Below are 11,470 nucleotides of genomic sequence, written 5' to 3'. Positions count from 1 at the left end.
TGGCTCAGTAATGTGCATAGTGAACATTTGCATCAGGTTCTGTTGTATGCAAATCAGACTGACACAAATCAATAATAATCTAGTTCTTGCTGATTTGATTTTACTAATATATATATATATATTGTGTAAATGGCTGAAGAAACAAGCTTTGCAAAGTTTAAAACCTGACCAGTCAGAATCAAGCGGACTTGTGAGTCATTCACCTTTTATTGCTTTTCTCTGCCTCTCAGGAGTGTGTGAAGAGGTGTGTGCAGGATGCAGAGAGAACTATTCGTGAAGAGTGTGACATGAAGGCAGAAAGAGAAAAACAAGCCCTACAGGACAGACATGAAGAGGAGATATCTGAGCTACAAAACAGGTAAAAATACACATGAAACTCTCCTCCTGCTCACCCTTGCTTCCTATTGTGATGCATCTCAGCTATTCTCTTTTTCCTTTCCACCTTTTGTAAATTTCATAAACTTCTCTCTTTGTATCTCTCTGCCCTCTCCCTTTTTTTTTAACAAGAATTCTAGAATATATAGATATTGTTGTTGCCAACACTGCTTCTCCACCATTTTGTCTTTCTTTCTATCTTTTTTTAATAATGTTTTGAAGTCGTGCGTGACGGTGCGTGTGTGTTCCAGGATACAGCAGCTGCAGGACAGTCTGGAGCAGGCCTGCAGGGAGCGCATTCAGTATGAAGCAGAGTTTAAGGTCAGCCCTTGTAATGAGGTCATCATGAATAAATGAACAGCTCCATAAAGGGACCCGCTTAAATCCAGCATCTGCAACACCCTGCAACAAAATGACGGAATAACAGAACTCTCTCTCTTCCCATGCCAGGACGTCCTCTGACGTTTGGTTCTTATTAAGCTTAGTTTGTGAGTCTGTGTTCCTTCTTGTCTTAATGGACAACAGTATTGACATTTGACCTTTCGCTTGAGGACGTTTCCATCTTTGGTCATTATGATGATCCACCTGTCTAACTAACTGCACCTGTCTAACTCCAAATTTAATCAGCATGTTTATGTGCTTCCATCTCTCTTTCTGTCTTTCAGAAGGTGCAGGCCAGCTACAGGCGCTTTGTGGACCTGACTGATTCCTCCCTTCACTCTGATTACCTTTTAAAACTGCGCAGACTGGGGAGAGAGCCAGGTCTCATGGACACTGCGACACAGACTGATGAGATCACCTCCTAACTGTGATCTTGTGATGCCAGTGTTCTCACATCTCAGTGTCTGGGTATTTGACATGACATGTTGTCAAAGCACTGTCCTCGCTGCACTTTGTCTAAACCAGTTTATACATTTGTACACTACCAGTCAAAAAATTTTGAACAGTAAGGCTGATGATACACAGGGCAACTTTTTGAGCAATTTAATCGGGCAACTTTTTTTAGCAATGTTGCTTGGGCACTTTCCCATTGAGAATAGGTAACAAATTTCTATCTGAATAATTTAGATCAGTCGTGGGCTTTATATCTCACCTGGGTGCCCATTGACAGCAACATTTGCTAAAGTTGCCCGGCAACATTGCTCAAAAAGTTGCCCAGTGTATCATCAGCATTAGATTGTTGTTTTGTTTTTTAAAGAAGTCACTTCTGCTCACCAATCTTGCATTTGTTTGATCCAAAGTACAGCAAAACTTGGAGTCAGTATAATTTTTTTATTTTTGGGGAAAGAAATTATAGAAATGAATACTTTTATTGAGCAAGGATGCTTTAAATTGATCAAAAGTGATGATAAAGACATTTATAATTTTACAAAAGATTTATATTCCAAATAAATGCTGTTCTTCTGAGCGTTCTATTCATCAAAGAAACCTGAAAAAATTCTACTCAGCTGTTTTCAACATAATAATAATAAATGTTTTGAGTAGCAACTCAGAATATTAGAATGATTTCTGAAGGACCATGATATTCAAATAGAAAACAGTTATTTTAAATAGTAAAACTATTTTAAAATGTTACTGTTTTGGCTGTACTTTGGATCAAATAAATGCAGGCTTGGTGAGCTGAAGAGACTTCTTTAAAAACATAAAAAAATTTACTGTTCAAAAACTTTTGACTGTAGTGTATAAATGTTAAAAATCTGTTGTGGCATCTAAAATGTACTTTCATTTATAGATTTATCTTTACAAACTTTTCTTAGTTATGAAACAGGTTTCATAATAAATAGAAAAATAAATGATATAATATACTTAAAATACAATATACATACATTTATATCATTTCTCTGTCTGCATGTAAAACTATGTTAAACTAATAGGTTTATTAGATACATCTCTGCATATTTAATGACTTGTTAGTCTTATTTTCATTATAGTGCAGTGACTGAGACATGTTAATATGAACAACATATTAAATATGTATAATTTCCTGGAGCAGCTTACACATTGTCATTGTTAGGCCTGTTTAAATTAACATGCATTGTATGTAATGTTACTCACTGATCCAAATGTATAGTATACTAGAAAATTGTTGAATGAAAAATATAAACTACAAAATAGACTCACATATTATAGGTAAAAACTACAATATTATCTAGTTTATCCAAATGATCCAGTTCAATAAACGTTTGCTAGTCGTTAAAAAGCCTAGTTATTTATCAACTACCTTGTTGCATTAAATACCATTTTTAATGGCATTTAAAGCCTTTTGATAAATTGGGACAGCACTAAAATTTAACATAAATGTGACATGGATGAAATGGAGAGATTAATCGTTTATAATTGTTATATTAATATTACATAAAATAACATTAATATTATATCAAATTGATATGGCTGTCCAAAAGGGCGTCAAGATTCGATCTGTACAGCGTTAGTGGGCTGCAATATCATTACTTCGCCGCTGGGTGTCAGTGCAGGCAAGGTTTTACTCTTACGCCTTACACCTTGGGGTCCCATCAGCCGCGCTTAGTCCATAATACACTTCCTAATTGTAGTTTTCAGATGTAATAGACAGGCATACAAACACAATTAATTAGCGATTTTTCACATACGCATAGCGCTGAAAATCATTGCGGTTTCAATTGGACGGTAGAGATATTTATTAAACAAGCTCTTTATCTGCTGCATATCTTACTAAGCCTGTCATTAGTGTCGTTACCACTAGCATGAAATGTTATTACATGCACCGTTACCAGCGAATGCACTGGGGGCGCTGTAGCTCCGTAAGCCGTCGCTTCTCAATGCACAGAGTTGATCGGTGTGATCGGGTGCCAGGGATCACGATCATCATATCAAACGGAAAAAGAAGCAGTCACAAAAATTTACGTGCTCTGAGACTGTTATTATTTATTTATGGATGTAGAGAATCCTTTACACGAGCGCTGGGAAATATGTTTGCATGGTATATGGAGGTGCTCATGACTGACGTGATTTAATAGCACCTCTACATGCGGAAAAAACAAATCCCCCAAAGAAAAATCCGCTCCGTTAGTGCGCACTCCAGCCGGAAGATGGGATTTTTCTTATTCGAGCGCGCACACCTCCCCTTTCCCCCTCCTCTTTTCTCTCTCTCTCTCTCTCTCGCTCGCTCGCTCTCTCTCTTTCTCAAACAACTCAGTCTGTCAGTGCGCGCCGAGCGTTAGGAACAAGTCTCACTAGTCGGATTTGCAGCCAGTGAGAGAGACACATCGAGAGAATCCAAGCAGGACAGACGAGAAATGAACTATCTAATGACTTGCCACATCCGAGCACATTCTCAAATACCCTGCAACCGAGACCCATGAATAAGGATTGCAATATTTTTTCCACCCTGGAAAACCTGGCAATAATTTTGTCAGTCTCGGCACATTTGTAAATTTGTGTCCATTTGATACGCTTGTTTTGCATTCGCATTAATTAGTTTCGTTTTGCTGTTTTTGCGTTAATTATCCGGATTATCCGAACATTTCAAGTGCATGCGGAATTATTGGAATCTCAGAGGCAAGCAGGAAAATCCAATTGGAGAACTAGAGGAGAGAAAGAGAAGCAGCGAGATCTGTCCAGCATCAACATGTTCTTCTGAAGAGGCGAGGAAAAGCTCATTGCAAACCATCATCCATCCACCACCATCACATCCCCGTCCAAATTCTGAAAACCAGAATGAAGTGGGAGTGAAAAGGGAATGGGAAAGATAGGTCCAGTCTAAAAGCCACGGAAAAACAATAAGCTAAACGAAATACTGGAAAAGTAAACTCTTGCGAGGGAAATTGCAACAAAACGGCTGTGGGAATTGAGTTTTGTCCACGAGCTACTTTTCCCTAAAGACGTTTTTGTGGAATTCTCTCCTTATAAATCCACACAGACTGCACCTTTGTTTAATCTGTCCTCCCGTGTGTGTGTTTTAGTAGATATCCATGCAGGTTCCCAAAACACGTTGTTCCTGATCACACTGACGGATTCACCTGAAGCGCATACGCTTTTGTTCCGAGTCCAGAGATCTCCAGCCTCTGGGAGAGTATCCCGCACAGCTTTGATGGGAGTAAATAGACGGAATTCGGGATTTCAAATGGCGAGTCGGGGCTGTGAAAATGGATTGGGAATTCTGCTGATATTCTTAGTGGATTTAATCGGGATCACGGCGACCAACATGGAGCCCATCTACTGGAATTCCTTGAACAAAAGGTAAGAGCCGCAACTAAAGGCATTGGGCACGGTGTTTATTCCCCGTTTATTTAAGAAGAGCTTTGCGTTGGAGATACCCGGACGCCTCGTGTATTCGCACAAATTGTTGAAGGACGGCTTTGAAACCGGGGAGAGAAAGCTGTTAAGCGCTATTACGCAGACAAGCCCCTTAGTGGATAATCACGAGTCTGCAGAAGTTACGAGCATCAATGTCGCCAGACTAATAAATGCCACATTTCATTGACGGTGTGTGTTGAGGAATTTTACGACAGTAGCCGCCACAATTATTGACGCCGCACTGTTTCACTGCCTCTCCTTCAGATACGCTCCAGTTAGATTGGCATGAATTTTAGTTGCTCAACACCAAGTATTTTCCGTCCTAATGCCGTTTAAACAATGTAACCTTTGTAAAACGTTCTTGCCTAACTTGTGAGAACGTGTAAAGTCCTCAGAGCTGTTTTAGTCACCAGCTTAACTTCTGTCATGACAGCAGTTAATAAAACAAAAGAGCTTGCTCTGCCAAGGTGTAAACTTTAACATTTCGTTTTTCATGTTTACATGAATTCCAAACCACCTGCACTTTTATTTATATGTGACAGCTCTGTAAAACACAACTCGAACTTTGCTTCTTAGGGACTATTATTAGTTAGCAACTTCTCTGCTGTCATGGCAGTAGTTAAAACAAAAGAAGGTGTAAGCTTTCACTCTTCCACAGGATTAGTTAACGTGGAAACACCTGAAGTGAAAAGTTTTACACGCAGGTGTTAACTTTAGATGCTCAATCAGTCCCATTTCACACTGCAAAATTTGTTACTCCAGTCACGGAGGTGACACGATTTTCTCTGCCGCAGGAAGGAATAGTGGCTAATTTACGGCTGGATTTCTCGTAGTATAAATCTGTAAATAAGGGGGAGGTTTTTGCAACCCAGCAACTGTGAATTCATTTAGTGGGGAGGCAAAGAAACGGCGTGTCCGGCACATAAACGACAATTTATGGCCGAGCAGATCCCCTTTCTTTCTTTCGCCCTTCTGTCATTACTGGGCTTGTTTAAATGGACACCCGGCGTCGTGGGAGCACTTGTGTGCCCTGTCTAAATCGGTATGTGGGTTATGAGGGGCTATTAGTGGTGCCACGAGCTCTTGAAAGACGAATAGGTTTTTAATGTGTCCATGTGGCGCATATACCGGGCTCTTCGCTTCAACAGATGCTGCTGGGGGGGGATGGAGGGGGTTTATTCTGTCCCAGTGGCCGCTGGCAGACGCTCTTAATGAGGGTTCTTGTCGTTGTTGCTTGTGTTAATCTAGCAGGGGTTTGTGGGGACCTAATTTGAAACGGGAGCGCGCGCGCGGGTGGGGGGCATGACCGTGACCGCGCGTTTTCTGCTTGACCTTTACCTGAGAGTGAGAGAAGGAACGCCGCTGACAATCATTTTTAACTGATTCAATCACTTGTAATCGATGTTAGTCGATCAGCAGCGGGCGCTGGTTTTCTCACGGCTTCTTTGCACTTTGATGCGAATTCGCTTCATTTCACAGTGGAAACGTTACAACCAGGTGCGCCGCTCGCAATTTTGGGCCCTATGACAAAATATGAGGTTACCCCCCCCCCCCCCCACCACACAAAAGCAGATCTCTGGGGGCGCCTACAGGGTGTGGGCCCTTAGAATTGTCCTAACTTTACCCCCCTTAGCGGCGCCCCTGGTCAAAACTAAGGGGAAACTCGCATTTTGCGAAAACCGGTTATTTTACACATCTGCATACTCACTTAGTAACACTTTAAACTCACAAAAAGTGTTTTCTGTGGACAGGCCACTGCATTGGCAAATTAAGCATACATGGTTAATATCTGATTACTTTGCATGATATACATGTTAAGCACTATATATATTAAGTAGGGATGTAACAAAATCAAAATCTCACAATACAATAATATCGCGATATTAAGTCAATGATACAATATTTATTGTGATATTAAAAAAAAGACAAAGAATTGGGAACAAATGAAAATTTTGTAAATTTTTAAAGCTAAATTATTCTATCTTTGAGAGTTCAAAATTAAGAGCTCCAACACATGTTCTTAAGTAAGAAAACTTAAGTCAGAAAAAAGTTTAAGTGAACTGACTTGTATCTGAACTTTAAAGGGGCCTCAACCCTCTTTTTATTTGTGGTATACTGTCTCAGTCTAAATTACATTCACACTGATGCTTTTGGAAGCCAAACAAATAAAATTTATTTCATATATACTTCGTAGGTAAATACTTTTTGCTTTGCACTACAGAGAAATTACAATACAGTACTTCTTTCCTAATTATTAGAAATTTGTAGCTTTTATTTTGAAGGAAAACTCAAGCTTCAGTGAAAACAGGCTTACTATATCGCGTCTCACTACAAATCTAGAAATGCTGTAATCATCTGCCACGAAAATAAAGCATAACTGGTGGCCATTGCGTTCCCAAATGCGTGCTAAACTCACAACACATGCAAAAAATGGGTTCACTGCATTCATTCACTGTGAACTGAGCCGTTCTGAGGCCAGGAAAACAGAGGATCACAAGCTGATTGCCTGAACGAAGTGCGCTCTTCATTTTGAAACATACAGCAAAAACAGACTTGATGAAGGGAGTAAGTCATATTGTGCTTACGGTTTTAGTTTGTTTGACAGATACTGTGCCAAAGCATAAAAGCCCAAAACACGGCTTTAAAGACCTTAGAATAAGAAGTTCACTTTTTGCCTGGAAGACCTATTGTTTCATATTGTCTTATGATCACAATTATATCATTAGATTTCTAATGTTAAGTCCAGTCTGTTTGCATTGATCACTTAGCTACTTACTATTGTGTCACATGGTAGCTTGAACACTAATGTAAAGTCTGGTTTCTTTTCATACAACCCACATACACAAACACATCATTGCCATATTCATATTTGATTTCAAAACACACTGTGCAGTGTAAATTTGGCTGCTCACACAGACACGCACTTACAAGACATCTGCACCGTGTGGTTTTGCTCTAGGCTACGGGAGTCTGCACAGTTCGCACTAAAAGTAGCTGTACGCAGGTTACATTGTTGGCAGTGCTGTATATTTAATAGGGATCAGTGAACCTCTGCTCCTCAGTGCTTTGAAGATGAGGGCCTGCACCTGTAGAATGTTTTATTCACCCTTTCGTATCCCATTGCTCTCGCCGTAACTACCCTCTCACGATGGCGCTGCCACTCTCCTCCCCGTGCAAAATTAGAAACATGTGTAGTCTTCAGAGGAACGAAGAAAGAGTCGAGGAGTGATGGGAGGAAAGAGGGATCGAGAGACGAGGGAGGAACAGCAGGGCGCATCCTTAAATGTACAGAAATCAATATCTTCTAAGCCATGAACGTCAGTTTGAGTTAGGCTTACGAAAATGCAAGACCAGCACAAAGATCACCTTGAAATTGTCTGCTTAGGATAAAAAATCTATGAAGCAAAAACTGTGTTTGTTCTTAGACACTGCGGTTTAATGCAATTTCGGAATGTATATTTAATTAAAGGGGCGTAGATGAAAAATGGCTTCTTGAGACTGAAGCAGCACTTTTTTTTAGTAAACACTAATGGTGTTTCTCAGCGAGCCAGCTTGTCTGGGAAGCGTCCTTCACCTTCTGACATTCACACCCCTTGATACATTGTTTACACACAAGAAAGACAAAGTGTATTTGTGTGTCCTTGGTACCCGGCCCTCCCCGGATGAGCAAACACATCTCTGACTGATGTTCTGAGGGGTCAGTTAGGGCCGTGTAATTCTTCCAATTGACTATGTTGAGACGCTGGTCGAGTAATTTGATCCCAAACGGTTACTAACGGTTCAGAAGGTTTCCGTGTTCTTCTGTCTAAATCACTGTGCGTTTCGGTAATTGCGTTTCAGAGATTCAGATCCGGCTCAAACCTGTGGGGGGTTTTCCGATAATGAATTCAGACGAGCGATTGTGGGTAACTGTAAGGATTTGTGTGTTATCGTAAATGTCACAGGGTCTGTGTGTGTACGCGTGATGGGCCTTTTGTATCAGCGCTCGCGCTCAAAGAAATATGTTACCCCCACTGGATTTTTTAATAATTAATTTATCGCAGGCTAATTGGCCTCGGATAAAAGCGCTAGTTAACCGATCTCAGGCTTAAGACGAGGGAAATTTGGGAGGGAGGTCGTTGGGAGAAGGGATTAGAATAAGAGATGATCTCAGTAGGTCACTGACATACATGGTTGTGTTTAGAAAGTCCTAATTTGTAGTTCGCTTCGGATAAACATCTACTAAATGAATGTGAATGTAGAAACAAACACAGAAAGTTTTTTCTGACACATTTGCGAATGGATTAGAGGTTTGGAGATGTGTTAATTTGCTAAGCTCAGTAGATCCTTTTAAGCTTCCTGACTGGAATCACTTCTTTTGGTCAAGGGAAATTTGGTTTTATTCGAAGAATTTAAATGCTTAACTGTGTGTGCAGCATCACTGTGGTCTAAAAGAGAGAATGGGCTTTTTTGTGCCAGTATATGTTGCTGAAAGTTAGTGTAGTGTATAAGTATGTGCTTGTGTAGGCTTATGGGTTTATTTTATATTTTGAGAGTGCAATTGTCCCCAAAAGTTAAATGAATATGTATATATACACACACTGTTTTGAAAGAAGTCTCTTAGTTTAACCAAGGCTGCATGTATTTTATCAAAAATTTAATATATTGTACTTTAAAATATTTTAAAATGCAACTTATTGCTTGTGATGATCCTTCAGAAATCAGTCTAATATGCTGATTTGGTGCTCAAGAAACATTTCTTATTAAAATCAATGTTGAAAACAGTTGTGCTGCTTAATATCTTTGTAGGAAGCGTCTTACTGACCCCAAACATTTAATAGAAGTGTGTTTATTTACAAATGATTTTATTTTATTTATTACCTGTTGAGGCTTCCCTATGTAAAAAGTTTCTTTTGAGAGTTTTAGGGGTAGGGTTTAGAGAATTTTGGTTAGTCACTGTACAAAAAAAAAAATATTTTATATGTAATAAGTACAGTCAAACCAAAATTTATTCAGACGCCGTCAACATTTCTCACATTATCACAGTTTATTCACTATAGTTTAGAAAATGGTAATAAAATATAATAAGAACTCAAGAGTTAAACTGTGTCAGAACTAGTTCATCTTGATAATCGCAAATAAATTGCAGTCAAACCAAAATGTATTCAGACACCTTCAAAATTTCTTATATCATATCACTTGATAATGTCAGATAACTTTGATAGAAAGATATGTAACAAAACATGGTCAGGTCAAAGTGTCAAATCAAATTTTTGCTCCCAAATTTTTTTATTGTTTTACTGGTTGGGTTTAATATGTCACAGTTTACTTTATTTTTTCTTTTTATAGTGTCCTGCACCCACTAGTAAAAAAATATATATCTGGTGTCTGAATAGGTTTTGGTTTGACTGTATATTATATATAATATATTTTATTTGCATAACAACATTATCTCCACTTTCAGATAGCTAAGTAAACAAGTGTGTCTATGCATCTATTAGATAAAGGCTTGTACGGCACGAATGTGTGTGAAATAGCATTTGAGCTCTTATATAGCATCTTCTCAGGACCCTGCAGTGAGAAATAGGGGAAATTGTGAGTGTTTGTGTGTGTGGTTCAGGGTCTGCTGGAGGCTTTACGAGCTCTCAGCAACAGGAGCTGTGAAAATGGCTCTCAGCTGATGTGGCAGAATAACTGCAGCCTGCCTGCAGACCAGACACACACACACACAAGGCAATATAATGGGGAAACAAAGGCGCCTTCCCTGCGGAGACAGCCAGAAGTGTGTTCGGGGGCTGTGTGATGCAAATATAAGGAACACATGTTTACACAAACACACTTCTGTGTGCCGAAATGCATCCAGACATTTGTGGGGTGTTAATTTAAACTATTTAGAAATAATTGAAAGGACGTCGATCGTCACACACACGGTTTGATTGTTAAACTCATGCTGACGTGCGGGGAACGGTGTGTTCCTGAGAGAGGGCCCCCAGGGGGCCCGGGCCTCCTAAACCCCTGCAGCATGGTACGAGAGAGAGAGAGAGAGAGAGAGAGAGAGAGAGAGAGTGTGTGTGTGTGTGTGTGTGTGTGTGTGTGTGTGTGTGTGGTCTCGCTCTGAACATCTCTCATCGCTCTGTGTTTGTTTGAATCTGTGTATTTGTGTGCACAGGTATGTGATGACAGTTCTCGGAAACTGGGCCTACTCACTTAAGCCATAACATTCAACGCAGGCCGAATATGAAACAGAGAATCAGTTCGGCTCATGCTCTGCCATCTTCCTTCTGTTTTTCCTTTTCTTTTTTCTTTTAAAAGTAATAAAGCTGATCAGGGTCTGTGCCCACCTGCTGCTACAGATGTTAAGACCTTCACTTCTGTTTTCACTCTCTTTCTCGGCTAATTCCATTCACAGGTTTAAAGGGTCACATGAGCGCTGGGCAGGAGGCTTTCCGTCTGTGTATTTGTGTGTGTGTGTGTGTTATTGTGTGTGATTTGGTTAGTTCTCACACAGACCGCCTTTACTAATCAGGATCATCCTCTCCTGCTGCCGTAAGGTCCAGCATGGGTCAATGACACACGCACATACACATACCATCAGGTCTGGATTTGGCTAATGAGACTTGGAAGTTCTTTCTTTCTTTCTTATTGTCTTGCTTTCTTTTTTTTCCTGCTTGCCTTCTGTCTTTCTTTCTAGCGTTCCTTTTATCTTTCTTGCTGAGTTTTGATATGATTTACTGTTTTCGGTTAGGAAAATGTTTTTGCTAAAAGCATTCTGAGATTTTGTTTAAAGAAATTATTACTTTTATTCAGCCAGGGTGCATTACATTTATCAAAAGATTTATTT

At 39.8% G+C, this 11,470-nt stretch overlaps 1 protein-coding gene across 1 annotated transcript in view; it reads left to right on the top strand.

The window, feature by feature from the left end:
- Positions 1 to 3,581: 3,581 nt before the first annotated feature.
- efnb3b (ephrin-B3b) overlaps positions 3,582 to 11,470 on the top strand; it is a 100,258-nt gene continuing 92,369 nt past the window's right edge. The window contains exon 1 of the mRNA XM_073836330.1: positions 3,582 to 4,593. Within this exon, the coding sequence (XP_073692431.1) occupies positions 4,445 to 4,593 (149 nt within the window). The 5' untranslated portion in view covers positions 3,582 to 4,444. The remainder of the gene's footprint in view (positions 4,594 to 11,470) is intronic.

Source organism: Garra rufa, chromosome 3, assembly GCF_049309525.1.
Source record: "Garra rufa chromosome 3, GarRuf1.0, whole genome shotgun sequence".
NCBI lineage: Eukaryota > Metazoa > Chordata > Actinopteri > Cypriniformes > Cyprinidae > Garra > Garra rufa.
Note: the sequence above shows the minus strand (reverse complement) of the source record. Positions and strands in the feature narration are given on the sequence as shown.